This window comes from Apteryx mantelli, chromosome 2 (assembly GCF_036417845.1).
Source record: "Apteryx mantelli isolate bAptMan1 chromosome 2, bAptMan1.hap1, whole genome shotgun sequence".
Classification (NCBI taxonomy): Eukaryota; Metazoa; Chordata; class Aves; order Apterygiformes; family Apterygidae; genus Apteryx; species Apteryx mantelli.
The window spans coordinates 137665430-137688281 of NC_089979.1; the positions used below are offsets into that span (position 1 = coordinate 137665430).

Sequence of the window (22852 nt, forward strand, 5' to 3'; positions counted from 1 at the left end):
TGTTTCAAATTAAATAAAAAGTCTTGGGCCCTACTGTTGTTACATATTGATGTAAATTTTGAATGGATGCAAGAGGTAAGGCCAGTTACCTTCCGCCAACTAAATGAAGCGAAGCTGACATGCTAAATGAGAAATATCTGGTTGTGATTTTGAGAAGTCTTTACATCTCTGTTAAGACAGTTTAAAAAAGCAACACAGATTTTATATAATGTCACGATGTAGTGATTTCTTGTTCAAAAAATAATCTTGGAGTCAGAGAGTTCTTGTCCTCGGAGGGAATTTTCAGATGACGTAGTATTCATTCCAGCTATCACCTAAGGTGGCTACCAGTATTATCGATGACAAAATAGTAATGTACATAGCTGATCTCAGGCTCCTAGCATAAACCTTTGGAACTGAGGAGAGCCATGTGAAAAAGGAGAAATATGCTTCTTAACAAAAAAAAAAAAAAAAAAAGTTATTGAAAATTCTCTTAATGCTACCCCTTAATCATTCTGATTGACACAATGTTTCTGACGCAACAACTATCAAATTATTAGAAGCTTCATCTTCCCTTTGTAGGATAGGCACATATAACTCATTGAACAGATACTCTTGCTAATGACTTGGTCACTAATCTTGTCCACAGGATGACTTTTAGCTTCAGCCCATGGACATAGATCTGGGTATTGGGCTCCATGAGCTTTCAAGGCAGCATAATACAGTGTCCTAATACTGACCCTTCTGATCAGTATGTATACACAGTTAGAGCTGAAATGTGGAGATAACTTTATAAAATGATTTTTTTAAAATATTGTGGTCCATCTATATAATAGTTAGTTGGATATAATATTCAATAGCTGTTACAGATAGATTCCTTCCCAGGCTTGCCCCCCACCTGTTTTCTGGGTGTCTGAATGCTTAATTCTTTTTGGTTATTTGGGTAACTATGAACAGAAATTACATGGAATGGAAGTTTTGTAAGTAGGGTCTTGAATATCATGTAGGCTTACAAAATGGCAGTCTAGGAGTATTTAATCTAATATTTCATTGCATATTAAAACATAGTTTTTGCATCCCTTGGAGACTGCCAGGTCATTAAACAAAGTAGCTCTAAGGAATCACAGTATGACTTTTAAGAAAGACCAACCTCTCCTTCCTCCAAATTCCTTAAAGAAAACCCTTCAGTTTGGCATTCAGGTCACATATTTAAGCTTCCACGGGCTTCATCTTGCAAAAATTTGAGGATACCTTTCCATTCTTTGACAAATCGATACCTTTCAAACTCAAGTCTCAAAGTTCTAAAACAAGAATTTTAGTAATTTTTTCAGTTTACGCATAGTAACGTTGAATTTGGTCCTTTCCATATGCACCACCACTCCCAAACTGAACTTCAGGATATACGCCTCAACAGAAGGCGTATATTGTGAAAGAAGCAAGTACCACACAGAAGTCATCTGGAGTTTTCAGTAGTTATCTGACAAATCGTTTAACGAAAGTAACCATTCACTAGTGGTTTTACAATCCTATTTAATGTATAGATTCTAAAAATAAGTAGTTTTAAATAATCTCGGTTGTGTACAAAATAATTTAGAAATATACAGATTTTCACAAACTGAATAAGAGACAAGGTGGCAAAAATCAATTTTTGCTGCATAAGGACTGCATTCCATGTCAGCAGTTAAAATATACACAGAAAACTACTTAGTAAAACATTAGTTGTTAATCTTCTGTTTTCTCATGACAACAGCTACGATATCGTACAATATTTCTAAATATCACTATTTTGTTTAAAGGAAAAAAAAGTGTCTGTTCATAGAAAAAAAGAACTGAGATGTTTTTTGAGAATAAATGTTGTATAGCTTGTCAATCGTAGTATAAGAAATCTTTTTAAATAAGATTCCTCTCTTTGGATGAGGATTCAAAGACTTAGAAAATAAACAACATAAAGAGAGTACTCCCCAAGTACCAAGTATCTCTTTTTACTGTATGAAAGAGTGTAATCCTCAAATTTTCCAGTATTTTTGCTGGTGATAAAATGATACCACACATACTCTCAGGAGTGTAAATTATATGATATGGCATCCAAAACACTGGGGAAGTGTGGTTGTGCAAATGTGTTTAAAAAAAAAAAAAAAAAAGAAAGGAATAAAGCACCTTATATGTTTTTTGTTAAATACAACTGCTGCAAGGTAGCATTCCTTGTGAGAGCTCTCTCCAGCCCATTTGCCATCCCAGCTGTTCAGTATTGCAGCCTAACGTTCTTTTTTTCCAACAGACGCTACCCACTTTAGGAGGTTTGCTCCCTGAGGTGCGTAATGGGAGGCATCCATGTACACATGAGTACTGATGGATCATGATAATGTACATTCTTCTTGCTATAAAGTGCATTTTGAGGCTGAGCTAACTATCTAGATATGGTGTTCTGTGTTGTCATTTGAAAGGTCCTATCTCATTTATCAATTCTTTTTTCTTACTTGGGTGAATAAAGGATAGGTAAAATTGAGAGGCAGTTTTTATTTGACAGTGATCTAACTGGAGTGGTACTGAATGGTGGAAGCTCCATCCTATCAGTTAACAGGTAATGTCTTCAAAGTGAGAGTTCAAGGGGAGAAAAGAGGGCATGAGAGATGCAAAAATGGGTCGAAAAGATTCTTCCTGTGATAAATGCTTCTTTGAAAGGTATATGCTCTGGCATATACCAAACAAAAGAAAAACTTGATTCTTTGAGCCATCAAAATGTACAATAGCTTTTAAAAATGCTGTATTCAATCTCTGTCAACTTCATGCATGTCCCACCAGAAAAAAATTATTCACAGATACATTAATCATTTTGTATGCTTTAATTAAAAAAGATATTAACACAGCACAATTGTAGTATAAACATTTCTTACCTTGAAAATACATGTTTGTATTTTGTAATATCACTTATTTTCAGTGCATGTCAGATTCTAACATTAAGTTAGAACTCGTACGCTATTATCCAAAGATGATTTTATTAAATTGTTATTATCTCATAAGGAAATGACATTGTTTAGTCATGATAATCTTGGATATTTTAGTAATTCCCTAATTCCTGAAATTTATTCAAATGGTCATTTGCAACTGGATTAGAAAGCCAGCTTTCTATTTCATATAAAATACAGAATATCTGTACAAGAATGTTTACAAGGTAATTTTTAATTAAAATCTTTCATGGTAAATGTTTCTTTTTGTGTACCTTTAATAGAAATATTCAGTAGAGAGTTAAGATGCAGGTTATTATATTATTTCATATAAACCGTAAGTCAGATCCTCATAGTGTGACATATATGTAGGTTCTATAATTTTAGGAAATCTAGAATCTCTTATCATCATCTTCATGAAAGTTTCAGAAATATTACTTTTCATAATGCAGTGACATATAATGTGGTATCATATGTATAAAAGATAAGTAATAGGAAATATTTTATTTGTACTTTCTTCAAAAATCATCATTGAAAGAAGTAAACCTTAAAAGATAACAAGGTCCAGTATCCTTACTGGATTTTTTATAACCTTCCAGACAGTTTTGTATCATGAATATGCTTTTTCCTTATATTCTGTGATGTGTATGGCCTGATTTTATTGAGTCACTGCTAAGGAGAAACTGTCTTGGTCTGTGAGGCAAGAGTTGTCTTGCTTATGGGACCAGGTAGTATAAATTAGGAAAAGAATGTTTCTGAAAGGAAATGATGGAGCAGTCATAGGACCAGCAGAGGGTATTTGCTGCTGTCTGTCTCATGCTGGGACAAATTAAAAAAAATAAAATAAAACTTTGCTTGAGGTAATTGTTACTGGTTTATTTTGTGAATGATTGATAACAGGAGGTTTGGGCATTATGGTAAACATCCTTTATGTAAAGACAGTTCTCAGCAATGTATAAATACTCTTCCTCTAAGTAATAGCATGAAATATGAAAGGAGTTTTTTGGTGCCATACATTATGAGTAGGCCTCTTTTTAACTTTTTTTTTTTTTTTTTTTAACTCTTTAAACAGGCATCCTCTATGTGCTCGGTCTTTTCCCTTCTGTTATCTTCTTCCTTGAGCTATCAAAAATACATTTTTTAACTTAACATTTTTATAGACTATGTGAATTCTCTCTCCATGTCTGATTTTTGTTATGAGTCAGGATTTTATAAGAGCTGTGTGTCTGCGTTAATGACATCTGATTTGATTTTTGAATATATTGCAATATTCAGCAGCCAGATTTGGCCATATGACTTCAGGTAATGCAAAATCCTGTCTAACATGGTGCACTTACTCTGTAACATGTAGTGACTTTTAAGCAATTCATATTAAGGGAAGTTATTTGCAAAGCTGTTTAAAAACCCAAAGCTGCTTCTTACATGAAACTTCCTTCATACTGAAGTTGTCTTACTCTCCATTCCTGGCACTAACCAATGGCATAGCGCATTAATGTTTGTGTTAGATCACAAATGTTATTCTGCTTGGATTCTTTGTCCTGGCTCCAGTTTGTAAAAATCATTGAATAAATAAATGCAGAGTTGGTGATTTCTTAGGCAGAGATGTGGGCAGTGTATGTCTGTCTGTGTTTTGAAGGTTAGAACTCGGATGAGGTGGTGTAACAACTTCTACAGAGCCTTATTATTTTCTTCTTAGCTACATTAAAGGTAGTTTTCTATTTAAAGCAATATGTAGGCTAGACTCTTAGACCTTCTCCTGAACTGGTGCGGTTATTCAAAGCATTCAAGAGCTCGGTTAACTAACCTCTTAGGGATCTCATTGTGAATGGGAAATAGTGTAGACTCCCCTGTTTATTCCATGGCATGTGTTTGTCAGTCCTCTTACAGGAAATGTGACCGGATCGCCACAGTTCTCCAGAGCACCTGACTACCCAAAGCAGCCTGGGATGACTCAGAGCACTATTTGCCTCAGGACCAGACTGAGGCTGTGTCGGTATTCAAATTTAAGAAAACCAAAGATGGTATAAAAATAGTGATTGTCCACAACTGTATTAATGAAACAGTAATACTAGGGAGGCACTGTATTAAGCTGGGAGTTATACTGTTCATCCCAGAGAATCTGTGTCAACATTTCTTACCAGTTTAAACTGCTCTAGAAAGAGTGACATGGATTAATTGCTAGTGAAATCCCTTAGGCTTTATCAGAGGTACCACAGAGATGAGTTTGGCCTGGTATGCAACGTAAATGGTAACATTTAATGAACTGCTTACTGAGTGCAGTTGCAGGGGGTGTATGTCCTTCATGCTCTTTTCTGCTGCAGCAGCTTTGTGCCAGCCCATTCCCCCGACTAGTTTAAAGCCTCCTTGCACTTGTGAAGTGAGGAGAGTGACTGGAGTGCAATTGGGTTTGGGGACGCTAATTCCTTTTGATAAACATCTGCTGTCTTATTTTATGGTGCATTTTTTGGACATGCTAAAAGGACATGCTGGATGCAGTTTATAAATAGAAAAGAAAATGAGATGCAAAGAACAAGGACAATATTTCTTTTGTTTGTTTTTAACTCTCACAGTTCTTTGAAGTGACCTCACAACAGCTGAAAATACGATTACAGCAACATACTTTTCTTGAAGAGCTTTCCTCTTTCTAATAACCACCTAGTTGTGCTATGTATTGCTAGTATTAAAAGTTGCCAACTGCTTAGATTCCGATATAGATTCACAACTTCCCCTGGACTGAGTATAGTCCTTCTGATACAAAATACATATTTTATAAAAAGCTGCTTTAAACATATACCTTTTAAAGATAGGCAGTCAATTGATTATGGTACATTTAGAATAGGTATATTTTGCCAAAAGTGGCAAAGTATCATAGGACAGCCGACCTTTGCCAGCAGTTAGGACTAGATTTTGATAAATTATTATATTGGCTGTTATAAATGTGCTTATTAAATGATTAAGGATTTTGTATGATTGGCTTTCAAGTTGCAAAATGCCAACCTGCAATGCCAGATTATCTTCACATCATTGCTTTAATTTGTGTTGTGACTCCACACTTTCCATCTATCTATTACCTAGTTGATGTCTAGGCACATAGATAGATGTTATGTGAAGTGGACAAACATTGTGTAGTAACTTGACTGAGATCTCATTTTCATTAAAGCAGAATCTGACATTATTCTCTAGTGAAACAACAAATTTTGTACAGGCACTGTGTAATTTACAACAGCATTATATAATGTGTTAAAATTTCCATTTTGTTCTTTTTCTGTTCTTTTCTCAAAGGAAAGGCAGGCAACAGTGAAAAAAGAAAAGAGTTGCCCCCAGCAAATGAACAAACTGGGAGAACGGAGCAAAATGCAAAGAGCAAATTCAGTCACCGTAGATGGACAAGGTCTTCAGGTGTGATTATTGTTGTTATTTTAATTTTAAGAAGATATTTATAGGTTTGAAGACAACAATAGGGTGAGCAGTCTTAAAAGTAAAATATTTCCTATATATGCATTCTTCTAATACTTCACTCTTACATATTTAAAAATATGACAATAAGATAACTTCTTCCATTTGTACAGGATTTCCATTTATGGGAATCCTCTGTTTCTGATATGGCTGATAGGACTTCCTAAGACATTAAGGGGAAAGGGGTACTAGCTCTATAACACTTGGATTATGGGGTGAGGATGAATTTGATTGTTTTAGTATCTGTCATGCAACATTGTTTGAAGTTACTTGATAAAACTGAGCCTATGACTTGATCATTGTTGGACCTTTTAACTGATAGACGGATGGATTAGACTTCGAAGATATTTGTCCAGGCATTTCCAAAAAAAGTATTTGGCACATCACAATTAAGGGTGGAGCTAGGCAAGGTGGCTGCAGTACTAGCTTTAGCTATAAAAAATGGAGATTTTTCTACTTTAAAAGAAACCTGATAGTATGTACCTGTGTGTGTGATTGAGGAGCAATGTTATTGTAGGGAGGTTAGAGCACATTGGAAGTTCTACCTGAACTGCTAGACTTCTTTTCCTTGAGATATGGGCAGTTTTGAGTAGTGTCAATGTTCATATATGTGTTGCTTCTTCTTGATTTCCTCAGGAGTTAATGATCATCATGATAACAATGTGATAATCATTTAATATACATCATTGACTGCTCTCTGTATCTTTTGATGTTCTGGAATTGAGGTTCAGTAAAATGCCAAAGATTCCATTATCATAGATCAAATGCTGAATACCTCATAATTATTTCATGATACCCCTTATTGTGTCAGGATAGAGAGGCTTATTGTATTGTTTCATTTTTTTAGGTTTGTGAAACATTCTTCTTATGACAACTCAAAGGGAAAAAAATAACATGACTGGCAGCATATTATAGTGATCATTTTCCATGGCTCTCAAGGCTCTCTTCCTGTGGTTGCCATCTGCCCAGGCTGCAGTAGTATTCAGATCACCTGTGACAGATGAAACATGAAGCAAAAGGGCGAGTGTATTTATTGACAGAATGCTTAAGCTATGTCTGATAAATCACAGTGTGAAGAGCTGTAATAAACTGGTGCTACCAGAAGCACATGGAAAATTCTCTAACACCAGGGAGATATCTGTGCAATTCCAAAGAGCAAAAGTGCTCTAGATAGAGGAGAACTTTTCTGGCATCTCCTTTCAGTAGCAGCACCATGTATCATGAATTTTTATTTTACCTCCAGGATTAGGTTGCTTATGTTTGCAGTATATTTTCAGGATGATCTGGAGCAAAATTTCTGTAGCTGATCAAAGTATGCTACTGTAATTCTACCATAGCTGGCCAAAGTACACTACTTGAGTTGTACAGTAAGCACTTACATTTTGCTGGTGTCTTCTCATTTGAGCATGATCTTCAGTGATTTCAAACAGAAAAGGATTATGATGATTTTTTTTGAAATTTCGTTTAATCAGAAAATACGTTTGATCAGATCGTGATGTTAATGGCATTAGTTTATGATTTAAGATCCCAAGATACTGTATCAGAGATACCCAGCAAATCCCCACATTAGTTCTGTGAGACCTCTGTTTTAAATATGGGAGAAGCTGTATATAATTGGTTTCCTCTTAAAAACAAACAAACAAACTTTTTTTTGCAGGCTTGGTCCCAAAAAATTTAAGTCACATGTCCAATAGCTTCATGAAGATTGTCTTATGTTAGATTAGCACCTGAAAATATTCACCAACTTAGTCTAAATCTTAGGTTGCATTGTGAATTATATGGAAACGTCTACATTATTTAGAAAACTAATTTAGAAAAGCTGTAAGAAATTAATTGAAAGAGACCTTATTTTGGAATCAAGTAGAATACAAACTGGTTTTAGATTTTTTTGGTGATCCTAGACCACCTACCTATAATAATAGGGTTAAGTTTTGAAATAAAAGATTTAAAAGAAAAATAAGTTCATCAGATTTAGTTTTTGCTGAGAAAAGTATCAAGACAAAACCTTCCTTCCATCAGAGAACAGTGTGCACATAACTCAGTGGCAGTGGATATCTGCACGACTTAGAGAAGACTATTAATCATAGTTAAGCACATTCATCTTACTTCTTTCTAGCTAACCAGCATAATGATCAGGATTATTATTTCTAATTAGAGGAAGTAATAGATCATGTATAACCTTAGGATGAGTCTCATTAATTAACCTGCGTCCTAAGGGATTTCAGTAGATAGTCCATCTCTGTCACAATGAGCACCATTGGTTTACACTTAGTTCACAGGAACAAACATCTTGTGAATTGGCTAAATAACTAAAATTGATTAAAACAGTAGATAAAAATTAAACATATGACAAACTTCGATATGTCCTGCAATTTGATATTGTATGTGTTTCAACCTACAGTACTATACTGTAAGAATATACTGCAAAAGAATCTGATGCTGTGTTGGTTTTATGCTAGGTTTAGTTCCACTCATTTTGCTGAAGTTTTTCCTAATTTTTTGTTGTATGAATTGGATCAGAATTGGACCCATTGTTTGTATAATTATGGATGGAAAAAGGGGTTTCAGATACATATAGGATTGTCAAACTAAACCCCTTAGCTTCACGTTCTTTAGGTTCTGCCTTAAGTTATATTTTGTGCAATCTTCAGCTGAAAAGATTCTGTTGTTTCAGGAATTATGAGTAAGGATTTGGAGCAAGAATTTTCAATATATATGCCTTTTGAAACAGAGACAATCTAAGCAGACAGAGACAATTAAGCAAACAGAGACAATCTAAATTGTTAGTGCATGACTTCGGAGATGTTGACTTTGCACTCTTAATATGCTTTTAAATATTTTAAAACTGTGATATATGGCTAAAAGTGATACTATTTTCATATGAATACTCACTTTATGATTTAAAAACAGGTGTTAGAGGTAGCTCTTCATCTGATGTAAATTTTTTACATTCTTCAAAGTCAATGGAGCAAAAGCAGTGAACACTCATATCTTATGGCATTTGAAAATGCAACAGTATTCCTTAGAAGGAAGGCGTTAGTTTAGTACGTAAAACATTCCAAACACAAGAGAAGACATAGTAGAAGGCATTGTCTCCTTCAGTATGAGTATTTCTTCATCCTCTTCTCTATTCTTTTCCTCAGATTTATAACTTCCACGACATTTTATCTCCTATCCTTTTTTCAGCTTCCCAGCTGTCTAAGCTATTTAAAGGAGCTAATTATTACTGATTGTTATGTTTTTAAAACTGTGTGATTTCATGTCTTTTCAAGTAGTACAGGTTTCTGTCATTTAAGAAAATAAAAATTATTGTTGTGTTTGTGAGATTTCCCTCAAGTTTAAGATTTCTTATAGCTATATTTGATCTTTATAGCATAGTGTCATTTCTCCTCCTCCTCATGAGAAAATAGGTTTTCTTCATAGCTTTTTGGCATAGGAAGTAACTCTTTTGTCAGAATTAAAGTTATGCATTTCTTTCATTGAAAGTTTTCTTCTCTATTGATGGATATAACCTATATATATCAGTATTGATTTCAATGGAATTATATGTTAAAATGGCATCATAGCTGTAAGCCAGACAGCTAGCATAAAAAATTGTAAATGTCACTTATAATTTGTGGGAAATTAATGAAGTGAGGATTATTGCAAGTTGTGGAATTACTTCCAGGTGGATTACATAGCATAACATAGAGTTTGCATTAAGCTTTTTGTTTTCTGTCTACTGTAGGAAAAAATGAATGCAACACACAGCATTAATGAGTGGCTGTGTTATTCCCTTCTTTTAGATCACTCCAGTTCCAGGCACTCATCCACTTTTAGTTTTTGTCAATCCTAAAAGTGGTGGGAAACAAGGTGAAAGGTAAGGATTATTTTCTCTTTTCATTGTTTTTTCTTTCTCTATTTGATCTGTGGTGTGTTTAAAAATGGATCTGAAACGTTTAGACATGATAAGAAATGCAAGATTGGAGTACATTTTATAGTGTTATGCCTCGCATTTGGACATTCCCATTACCCTGTTTAGCAGGTACACATTAGCATATGCTTATAAACTTTGCAATTAAAAACTAGAATGAGTTCTATGCAACGGTTTCATTTCACATCTGAAAGAGTAACTGTACTCAGTGCATGGTTTTGTACAGTTTGCATAAAGCCGTGAATTGCTATATTTTGCATTGTAAACTTCATATTGTAACAGTTTTAATATCTGTATTAATTATGCAAAAGGGTCAATACTTTAAAGTGTAGACAGTATTCTGTTTTCTAATAAATGACTTACCTTTTGAAGACTTCGTAATTAAACTTTCCAGCCTTTTAGGTACGGGAGGGGGAAAAAAAAGTAGATAGGAAGCATTTTAACAATCAAGTTAGAGTATCAAGGTCTAATTACATAGACTTTACAGAGATTCAATTTTAAGTATGTCAGTAATGATATTAATTTGAATTCAAAAAGCCTATATGTATGCTTAAATGTTAGTGCATCAGTATAGATATGATAAAGGCAAGGAGCCTTCTTCTCCTACCTTGTTCTGCAAACTTGTTTTTTCAGGGTTTACTTCAGAATCACAGTTGCTAACAATATGGCCATTTTTGATCAAAACTAAAATTCTATCATCATGTAAATCCCAGTATTTTTAGACTAGCTTCTAATGCCAGTGCTGTAATTTATTCTTGAAATCTTGAAAAAGAAGGTTACAGTTTTTTGGCCAATTTCACAGTGAAGAGGCCATCTGTGGACACTGAGCGATGTGAATACCCAAATGCCCCAAAGGAAGGACCTAGTGTGACTCTACACCTGGAATCAGGGGAGCAAAGAAACTTTTAAGTGTGTCAACTCTCCCTACCTCTTCCTCATTGCCTCCATCAGATTGTTTCTTTCAGTGTTTCCTCATTTAAACCAAAAGGGCACACAATCCTGTAAGGCAGATGTTAGGGAAATCTCAGAACTCAAGAACATTTAACCAAAACTATGCTCAAAGACCTTGGAGAGAAGAAGGTATCACTTAGGAGTTGATTATGAAATCTGTGGGCTGCTATGCCTAGTTATCACCCTGCCAATAAGGTTTGTTATGTCAAAGGCAGTTGACTGATCTAAAAGATCCAACCTAAATAGTTTCAAGATTTCAAGATCATGCCTTTGCAATCATGATAATACAATATGAACCAACAGTTGAGGCTTACATGGTGAGCATTCGTATTTCAAACGCTGTAGTGTGAGGTGTGCAGTCAGGAACACTGTGGAAGGTAATGCACTAGCGCGCAGCTTGCCTGATATGAAGTTAGTAGGTCAGGAATCCAGTTTGGAAATATATATGTGAGAGGTAGGTTAGAGAGCTGCACTTGCCTGGTTAGTTATAACATAGAAACAGTTTAAGGAAATGCTGTTTCACACTTTTAGTTCCCAGCTCAGAATTGATCCCAGATGTTACTAGCTGAATAGGCTTAACGAGCATGAGGGATGTCATTTAATGATGCATATTTTCTTCTGTTAAAGCAAGTTTAAAACCTGATCCCCAACTCAATCTCTTGTTTCCATTCACATATAGCAGTCTGGCACCTCTCCGTTTATGTTAATGCAACCGTTAATGGGGCCAAGCAGATCACAGAAATGATCAGAATTTAAAAAAATAGTGCCTTCAAAAATGCGTATACGTGTTTAGTTCACTAACACCATTACCTACGAGCATCATTACACAATGAAGTGTGTAGCATGAGGACAGCAACAAGCAGCTGGGTATAGTGAAGTATAAGAACCTCTTAAATTGGCTTTGATGTCACAGAAAATATAATGTTTAACTGCATACTAATTTGTCAAGGTTGCACTCAAGTTTTCTATGTTAGCAGGAGCATGTCAAGAGCTCTACTGCATACCCATGTAGACACATCTCAAGTCAGTTACCAGCAGGGGATGTTTTTATCTCATGGCTTGATCTAAAACTAAATTTAAAAAGAGGAAGAAAAAGGAATGCTCTTCCACCTATGGAATATTTTATTAAAAGGTTTTTGCCATCTGCCTTTTGGGTGTTGACGTTTCGTATTGATTCCAGTCAACATAATAAAATGATAAAATCAGGATGTTAAGATCACATATTACCTGGAAGATTTAATCTGAAGTATGGAATCATTTCCAGGGAACAATAATATTTATCTTTTTTACTTTTCCTGGTTTTTACATGTCTGATATATGGTCAATAACCAGAAAGAGAGGAAACTCCCCGAGTTTTGTGGCAGTTACATATTGTGAAAAGTAAAAGAAAAGGATATTTGAAGACATAACTAGCTTTGCAAAATGCACAGTGATGGTGATTCAGATCAGACTCTGATTATAGTGATTTTGCAATCTAGTCAGGTACCGAGAAACTTAAGAGTAGAGAATAGGTTGTAACAAAAGCAAAATTTCCATGGGGGGGGGGGAACCTGCTAATTTTTGTAGATGAGAATTTCATTATCTTGGCTCAGTCAGATTAAGGTGATGTTTTAGTGAGAGCTGTTCTTCAGTCTTTACTTAAGATTTGCTATATTTGAGGGATCATGATGAATGAAGTTATGATTTCTAATTGACTTTCATTGAACACAGAAAGGTTATTGCAGATATTGTCAAGAATCCAGTGTTCCCACAGTTCCCCTGTATGAGACTTTATGCCTTGCCATATGGTAAGCCAACCCATTTCAGTGCCCTTAGACTTGGAGAGAGTGCATGCATCCGTCTGACACCAAATTGAGTAAATGGCCTCCCCCAATAATAATTCTGTCTTTTCCATTCTTATTTTGCAAACCCTTTCAAATCTCTCAAATGCAAAGGAACGCAACTGAGGATCGATCACTTTAATGTAAAGGAAGGTAGATACTTTAGTTTTGGTTTTGAGTGTTGCAACAAAGGGGACATATATAACATAATGGATAACATAAATGGATATGTAGAAAGAGTGCATTCAGAAGATAAAAATAGTGTGTTGGGAGCATCTGTGATCTCTACAACCATATCTAGATTACCTTATCAATGTTTTAAAATTTGAATGCTGTTAAGAAAGACCAGTTATGCAAAATGTATAGTGTTCAATAGCATGTTCTTCTGTATAGCTTTCTCTTTTAAAAGCTAATGCCATGATTTTCAGATATAATTACAAAATAGACTACTATGAAAATAATCCAGTCATGCCGCCTTCTCAAATGGAGAGATAGGTACCTATTGCCTATCACCTGAAATGCAAATGCATTTAAACATTTTTTATTTGTTCTTAAGGGATTTACTCCAATGTAGATATGTATACATTATACAGATATGTATAACAAGTTAAAAAAGTGTATAGTTTAACATGTATTAAGCAGTAAGTAGCAGATTAAAATTAAAATTGATGATTTTTAGCCTTTCACAGACCAAAAATAGACTAATTAAAATGAGATTGGATAGGAGTTCATCAAACCCAATCAGGTGTCTTCTTTGGGCTATGTTACAATTTAACATGTTTTCAATAGTTGTGCATAAAATGGAAATTTAAGCACTTGTGAGTACATTTAGTCAGAAAAAATTACAATATTTCCATTTTGTCCTAGAGCTAACATTCCTGCATGTCTGACTTTAAGATCTAACTTATCAAGACAGCAGTTTTCAATAATCTGTGAATAAAATGTATGTAATTGCTACATCATTGATGAAATAGGTTCTTTCAACAGAAAGAATATACAACTGGCAAGTGGTTATGACATGTAGTGCTTCCAAAGACTGTTATTGTGAAGGGTAATGTTTCTCACATAAGAGTACTACTAAATCACACTGTTGTTTTGCCACACTCATTACCTTTTTACTTTCCCCTTCCCCATTTTAAAATTTATTTGCCTGACCAGCAGGTGAGTTTAAACAATTGTTTCCTTGACAAATGTGCGGTTGGATGCACTGGAGATCAGCTTCCTTACACTGACGTTTCCTGCTGACTCCACTTTCAGTATCTGTGCAGTGCAGGTTGATGATATCTTTGACCTTTGTTGTTTTCAGACAACTTTGTTTCGAAGTGGCTTTTCCATCCCACTTTATGATTACACTGGATTTCTAAGCTCTCATTTAGCATTACAGATGTTCTTTTTAAAATGCTGTATGTCCTGGAGAAAAGACTATTAACATTCTTTTATTTGGGGGGTGAGGACTTTGGCTTCTTTGTCATTATTGATAAATTCCCCTCATCTTAAATCATCCCCCAGATGACTGAAATGATGCATTCCCCAGATGGCAGAAAGCACTGTTGTGGCCAGCTTTTCCCCCAGTACAGTCAACTTTCCTACCAGTTTTGGAGTACCAACACATTTCTGTCCCTCTATGTCTCCTAACTTTCTAAAGCAGTGATCTTATGACTTTGAAAGATAGCTCAGTCTAGCTCAGACCAAGCAGTCACATGCAGTAAGGACTATTTTCTTCAGTAGCAGAGCTGTTTACAAAAGATTCCAGCCCTCTTGGCCCTTTCTGCTGTAATTTCCTGCCTCCTCAGTTATGCTAGTGCAGCTGTTTTGGGGTTTCCACTGCATATCGTATGATGGGCATGATGTAAGTGAGGGGAAGAAATGACAGCAGAGAAACTTTTCTGATGATTTGTGTTTTAACTTGGATCTGTGGAATTATCTAGATCGCAGAATAACCCAGTGAACAGTTACATAAGCACAACTGTATGTTGGTAAACTGTGTTATGGGGTAGGTACCAGCTGAATGGTGACAAGTGGTAATTTCATAAACTGGCTTTGTTCATAGAATTGTGGTCAGTCACAAAGAGCTCTCTTATGTGGCATTACGAACTGCACTGCCTTGTTGCTTTGTCTGCACAAACCACCAGTCGCAAAGCAACCATGTCTGAGTCCTTCCTTGCAAACAGAAGCAAACACTTTTTTTTTCCCCCTCCCAAAATACGTCAATGTTGTTAGGCTGTTCAGTATTGTACATATAAAACTGGGAAGGCTAAATTACTGTTCATTTTCTAGTTTTGAATGTGTCACTCACACTGTCAGAACTAGTTACAGTTTAGTATGAAGACAAACACAGGCAGTTTCTTCCTCTTTCTTGGTAAATGTATGAACTGAAATGAATCATCATGAAGTTATGAATTTTACACAGGCTAGCATACATAAATATGTGTTATAATAATTTAAAGCTTGATGTGTCATTTACAATGAGTCATTATAGCGTGATTCTGCTGGTGTTGATGTTCAACCAGTATCTATGAATGGCATGCGTTGAATCAAGTAGGATTCAGTGTAATCTCTTCATTATTGCTGGTGGACTTCTAGGCTTTGTCTAGAGATACATGGCTCCCTCTTTTTTAAGAAGGTTTTTATAGCATTTCACTGATACCCAACAATAGTATTGTGAGTGTAGGTAATGGCTGCTATGTTTTGTAGCTCCTAACTTTTAGGCAGCTAATAGTTAAGCCTTTAGGGCTTCATAACAATATTGTTGAGGAACTCCCTCAGGTCAGCTACACAGGTTAAAGTCACTGCACTTTTGACCAGGTTAAATGGCATCACTGTCACTGAGAAGCAACTGCTGTCATTGACAAGCAACTTACACATACTAACTAAAAAATTAAAAATAGGATCCCTTTGCATCAGTAAGATACTGCATATGAAATGAGAATATAGTGTTGTAAATCCACTGTCAAATGTCTGATTTAGTCATCATCACAACAGTTGACAAAAATGTGCATGCTTGCAAAGAGAAGCCAATCATTTCACATTGACGTTTTCTGTCATGATTGGCATCAGGAATAGATGTGTGTGTGTGTTTGAATATAATGCTTTAGAAAGAAGCTGATATCACTAAATAATTGATAAGTTAATAAAATTTTCCAATTTAGCAATTTTACAGATAATTATAAATTTGTATTTGGTATTCTTATACCCTCCTTTTCTGTCTAGCCTGATAAATTATGTATTTCTGTTAAAAAAAAAAAAAAAAAAAAATCCCCCAATGTGCACATAGATTGTGTCTAGACAGTTTTATTTTGCTGAATTTGAAACCATGTGGACATTTAAGTTAAAAGAATTTAATTCTTATTATGCATCTATTTTATTTAACACAGTAATAAAGGTTATTTGAAAAGAAAGGAAGAGATATTCCAGTGGAAAAAAATAAGTATTCTTAAAAACATTAAAATATTAATTAGCTTGAGGACATCATAAACATTAAAATTAAAAGCAGGAATCAAGGTTGTATAAATTCAAACTATTTTCATAGATCCCAGGCATATATTCAGTCATTCTGAGCTCACTCTTTCATGTCTTTACTTATTTCTAAATAAGAAATGATACAGGTACCGCATTTTAGTGAGTGTAGAAATTGCATTTCTAATGCTTGTAATCAAGACACAAAACATTTGTAATACTTTTATGACAAGTAACCTCAAATTTATGTGGTTATAATTTTTGAAGTATTCTACCATATGAAGAAACATTTCCCAGTAGTTCCTTCTGGAATAGATAACACTTTACATACCGTATCAATAATTTCCCTCCTATTATTGAGATATTTTTAAAATGAGTGTAATTTAATTAAAACAGTGGTTTTCAATCTTCTTGATGTTCATTCCATTTAAAAATAATCCAAAGGAGGTGTAAGTTCCCATTAACTGAATCTAACAGTAGCTGACAACAGGTTTGCTTTCTCAGAATGTTGTTCAATGTATGGGGACATTTTTGGTAGGTGGCGGAGCCAGTTTGCTTTTGCAATTAATTATACTTTTAATTTTGTGCTAGCAGTAAATTTCAGGAATAAATCTCTCCTTTACAATGAAGTTACTTTAATAGTAACTGAAATGCTCTTACAAATGTTTCTTTGAGTCACCTTTTCTTATGTCATCATGCCTCCTTATCCTACTTTTTTCTGTCTATATAAGGCACTTGGATTGTAAAAAGCTTATAGCGGTTATGTCTCAATTTTATGCCCACAAAACACAGTACATGTGATTTATTATAATTATCATGTTCAAATATTTGATCTTTTTGTATTAGTGAGATCCTGTAATTCAGATCATTATGGTATGTGTTAACTTTTTTAATTCTTTCACTGGTAGTTTAAAAAAAAAAAAATTTCCAAAAGCATAAGTAAATATTTTTCCCTTGTCTTTTTTACCTCTTCAGAATTTATAGAAAATTTCAGTACCTTTTAAATCCTCGTCAAGTTTATAGTCTTGCTGGAAATGGACCAATGCCAGGGTAAGTCTACAGTTAATATCATTACCAGGAACTCATTTAATAAAAAATTGCATAATCAAATGAAGGGGCTGAGGCACATATAGCACGCTTCAGATGTATCAACACCACAAACCTATAAATGGCTGCAGAAATTACAGATATTATTTGTTTGTATGTAGAAATAAAACTGCATATCCTATGTGTTTTACTGATAACCATTCAGGCCACTGTAAGAACTGTGTGATAAATTTCATTGCTTTTGCAGCTTTCCTTGCTATATCAACAATCTGAGTTCACTCAGCGGTTACTTTTACGTTGCAAGTATCTAAGCAGCCTCAAAGAGTGACTCACAAGACATACATTTCTTTTAAGTGAATACATGCGCATGTGTGTGTATGTGTGTGTGAATATATATATACACACACACACCAACACTGAACAACTGGTCCACGTATCATTTTGTATGTATTGAATATAATTTAGTTATATGACTGATATATGAAATTTTATATCAATCAAAACAGATGTAGGGGGATAATAGAATATATATGTTCATTGGCACAAAGTTTACACTGTTGTTTGAATATTTATTTTTTCTTTTCTATTTTGGATCTTGGAATTTTTTATATAAAGAGGTTTTTTTAGGTTTTTCTTGAAGGTTGGAGGAGGAAAGAGAAAAGTGGAAATGTACATGGTTTGTACCTTGCAATATTATATTTCAATTGTCACACATACATATTACTAGAAAGAGTTTGCTCTAAGAGTTTATGCCATTACTGTTGATTTTAAGGCCACATATACAGAAAATGAGTCTTTATTAATACTAATCTACATCAGCTGTCCATTCATTTATGGCATTAGATTTACAGTGTTTATAGAGTCGATGTAAGTGAAAAGAGAATTGATTCTAATTCTTTTTGAAGTCTGGATTTTCAGGATACTTTGGGCTAACTCTGCTGGCTAAATCATGTAAATAAAAGCTAATGTGCAACCTGCAGAATGCTGCAAAAAATGATGAAAAAATGGAAATCATGTGACATGATTCTATTCATGCCTGTAATTTTTTACTGTACCTGAATACTAATGCTAGTTTATTAGTTGATATTTGTTGTTTGTGTTTTGTTATACTAATCTTGCAACTTAAGGAAGATTTAAATAATGTTAGTCCAGAAAGCAAGTAGATTTGAAAAATTTCAGAAAGTTATTTCAGGAATTTTTAGTAAATTTTAACACAGACAAAACTAGCAACTAATATTGTTTTATACAGAGTATAATCCCAGAAATGTTATACTTGAGACTGACTTGCTAGCTTTTAAAACCACTGAAATATTTTTGTTCAAATTCAGCCTATTTCGTTGAAACCTAAAAAAAAAAAAAAAAAAGGGCTAATTATACTTCATTTCTGGACAAGTATACTTCATTTATTGACTGCATTTCCATCTATAACTGACTTCTGTTTTTCCTGTATCTTGTGATGATGTAAGGAAAATGTATTTTAAGGCAGAAGCACAAGAGGGCAGTATTAAGTGCCGACAGAAACCCTGCACTGAAACGATGTTAACTCTAATCCTTTGAACCAGAAGAGTGTTTTTTAGGAAATATTTTCAATTTCTCTTCCTATTAGGAAGCTAAATAGTTTTACTTCAGTGTCACTTTGAAGAAATTTCTAATTAATTTTCAAACATACATTGCATTTTATTAAGCTTGTTTTGGCATTTTTTTTTTTATTCATTCCACAGAAAAGAGTAATCCTAAATTTTCAGTTTATCTCTTGCCATCATTTCTTGCCCCTGGCAATTCTGTGTAGGCTGTGTATGATTTGTCCCTTAAGTGAGCAGTTCAATAAACCATGTTTTCTCTCTGTTTCATTTACCAATCTTTGTTTCTCTTTCTGTGCGAGCTGGATCACCTAATAAAAACCTGCCCATCCATCCATCCATCCACTCACCCATCCATCTCTGCAATGCCAGTTACATTGGATTGCCAATCGAAATATTACATTTATTTAACGTTGTCTCATGTGGCATTCAGACTGAAATAGAGTGCAGTGAGGAACTGTACAGTACAGGGGAAAACGTATTCTTCATGCCAATTACTATTACTGAGTTGAAAGGGATAAACATAATATATGTTTATTTTAAAATCATTTATGATTACTGTAATACTTTTCAGTTCAGTCTATTTGAGCTTTTTTGTTTTGAACGCTAATTTTAGATGTTACTAAACTTGTGCCTTATTTATAGTATTAGGGTAGTATTTGCATGTTTTTTGCAGAGCCAGACTGCCCATTTTAATCCATAAGTTAACATTTGCCATTTATTTATGATGATATCTTTCTGATGAAATGCCATCATCAACCAAGAAGGCAACATTCAAAAGTTTCCTACCTACAGTTCCAAACATCTGTGTTTGACGTGAATTAACATTTTCAGTTCATTTCTGTTGAAAATCTATATAGCTTTGTTTAGGATAACAGAGAGATAAATGACAGAACTAGACCAGTAAAATCCTAAATCTCGGAGGGGCTCGGAAACTGCTGTATTCTGTGAAAATAGCAACAGTCAATCGCTAGATCTTGCAATGTTCCTCTTCAATTGGATAACCACATTCTTTCACAGAAATGTGTTGGAATAAAGGACTCCTTAGCGGACCTGAGCTGAAATAAGGTTAAAACAGTCTTTGCTCAGAGGAAGAAGGGCCATTATTGGAGTCCCATATTTGAATTTCTTTGAAATCCGGAAAGGATACACTCCATTTTCCCTTTCGAATCCCTCACTTAAAAAGAAAAAGAAAAAAGAAAAAAAATCTTAGAATCTCAGTTATTGTGCATTTTTAGTAAATCTTCCGATATGTAGCAGTTAAGCAGAAAAATATATTGAACAAGGTGGCAATAAATTTAGTATTGCAGTCTGAATCCCCAGTTACTCAAGTGATTGTATCACCTAGTTTCCCGATAGATGGGATGGTAGTTGGAGAACTGCAGGTGCACGAGCAAAGGTGTTTCTTGTAGCTTCCTAGCATGGCCATGCTAAGGCTTCCAGAGTCATTTATGTCAAAACTCATGAACGTAATATATATAAAAATATGTATGCAATGCAAATAAATAGCATTGCAGCTGACTCTCTGACATTGATTCTTTTCCAACAACGGAAGTTGACTTGCTGTGAGGCCTGAAAATCAAGGAGCTCTCAGCCAAAGGGCAACAGTACACTTTTAAGATTGGTATACTAATTAATGGTTTAGACGTTCTTTATTTGGGAGCAAAGAGATATGTGTAAGCTGGAGAAACCCTGTAAGCTCTGCAGCTGAACGCAAGCATAAAAGGTACTCCACAGTTAAAGACTGCCACAGTTAACAAAGTGACATGAAAATTGCCAGGCTGATACATTGTGTAATTTGTGCCTAGCACCTGTGTTTTTAGCCTTGAAAAGAGTTTCCCTGTTTGGTTGTTATATCTCTATAGGAGCCTTCTACTTCTGACAACAACTGTTATTGTGGATTTAATGATCCTGAAGAATCTGAAATTCAGTTATTGTTCACCTCACAGAGAGGTAAATAATAGCTGGATGAATAGCAGTTGAGCCACAGACCCACATGACTGTAGAGAGGTCACCATTTCAGGCTTTGTCCCTCTGAAAAGACTCCCATTCCCTTAAGTCTATTATTTAAAATGTCTAATTTATGTTATTTTTATTTCATAATAGGAATTATGTCCACAAAAGTTGCATTTCTTTGTAACTCTCTTAAGCATTTAATTTGAACAACATATATTTTTAAAATTCCATCCACAAGTTTACATCAACAGGCCTTTTTAAATCTTAAATTCTATCCACTTAAAAGATGCCCAAGACAGCCAGGTTGAATCCCTACAACTTATTCCGTAATTTAGTTGGGAATCTACAGCACCTGGACCTTTATAACTCCACAAAGCAATAGGCCTATTTTGAAAATTACACTATTTTCCCTGATTATTGAAATTGATTGCTAGAGTATATTCCTGTTTTCTTTGCTGTTAGACACTGGGAATTTTTAGAGTATTCTAGGAAGACACATACACCAAAAGAATATTTTTCTATAACATAATGACTGCTGAGTTATTTTCTCCTGAACAAAACCTTGAGACCTGTGCTGTGTTGCTTTGGAAGAATTAGATTTTTGCCAAAGAAAGGCAAAGCACGCCATGGTGAATTGCTTGTTTCTTTAAAACGATTAAAGTAACAGTTGTGCACTGTAAATCAATAGAACTTAGAACTTAATAAGTCTTAACAGGTAAAACTTAAACTTTGTTTTTAGACATATTTTAATCACCTGTTTCATAATATTGTTCATTTAAGAAAGGAATATTTCTAATATGAAATATGTAAGTATGTATGACATCTGTGGTGTTTGCAGTATCAATAACAATCTTTTCAATATTTTATCAATATTTAAAATTTATTTATCAATATTTAAAATATTTCAATGTTATATCAATATTTTAAATATTACAAAATGTCTGTCTAGACTGCTAAAGCTGTGATTCAGATTCATTCATCCTCTATTAACCCTCGTAGCTGTTCAGCAGTGAGTGCACTTCACAGTCACAGCCCATTGTCTGAATTCTATTTTAAAAGCCTCTGTGTCATCCTTTCTCCTGTTCGTTAGTTTGCTGCCCTCTCTTTGCATTCTTCAACTGGTTCCCTTTTCTCAGTCACCTCAAAATAAGCTTTTGACCTTCACTTTTAAGTTACTTCTGAAATTCACTGTACCTATGACTTCCAACATCTTTACTCCACCTACTACTCAGCCTGTGCTGATTCACTTTTCCCACAAATGCTTCCTGTGTTCATTCTTGTGACTGTCATATGTCTCTCCAAAACCTGCAAAGATGCTGTCTGTCTTGGGGACATCATGCATATGAAGCAAATTTCATCATGTAGAGATCATGAGTTTGACACTATCATTATTTTTTAGTATCTATAACAGAATGATTTGGGGTTGTTTACTGACTATACTGCTGTAAAATAGATCAGTATGCATATTAAGTAACAGTTGAGGAAAACCTAAGTATATTCTGGGTGTTTTTGAGTGTGAAGTATTTGATATAAACCAAGGTTTTCAGTGTTGGGTACCTGACATAGATTCTAACCTTGAAGTGCATTTTCCAGTAAAATATCCTCTGTAATCATGGAGTCCCCCAATACCCATGTGAACACACTGCAGGACTGGGCTCTTTTTCTTCCAGATGTGCCATCATGTTCTTTAGCAAGCTTGTGATTTGAAATTGGCAGCCACCCTTATCTTTAGAAAGTATGAACTGAAAA

General features: G+C 34.6%; 1 protein-coding gene across 1 annotated transcript in view; it reads left to right on the forward strand.

Annotated features, from left to right (window-relative positions):
- Nucleotides 1-22852, forward strand: part of DGKB (diacylglycerol kinase beta) — a 337863-nt gene that overhangs the window by 91692 nt on the left and 223319 nt on the right. The window contains exons 14-17 of the mRNA XM_013941524.2: nt 2258-2290; nt 6207-6323; nt 10166-10239; nt 17496-17570. Of these exons, the coding sequence (XP_013796978.1) occupies nt 2258-2290; nt 6207-6323; nt 10166-10239; nt 17496-17570 (299 nt within the window). The remainder of the gene's footprint in view (nt 1-2257; nt 2291-6206; nt 6324-10165; nt 10240-17495; nt 17571-22852) is intronic.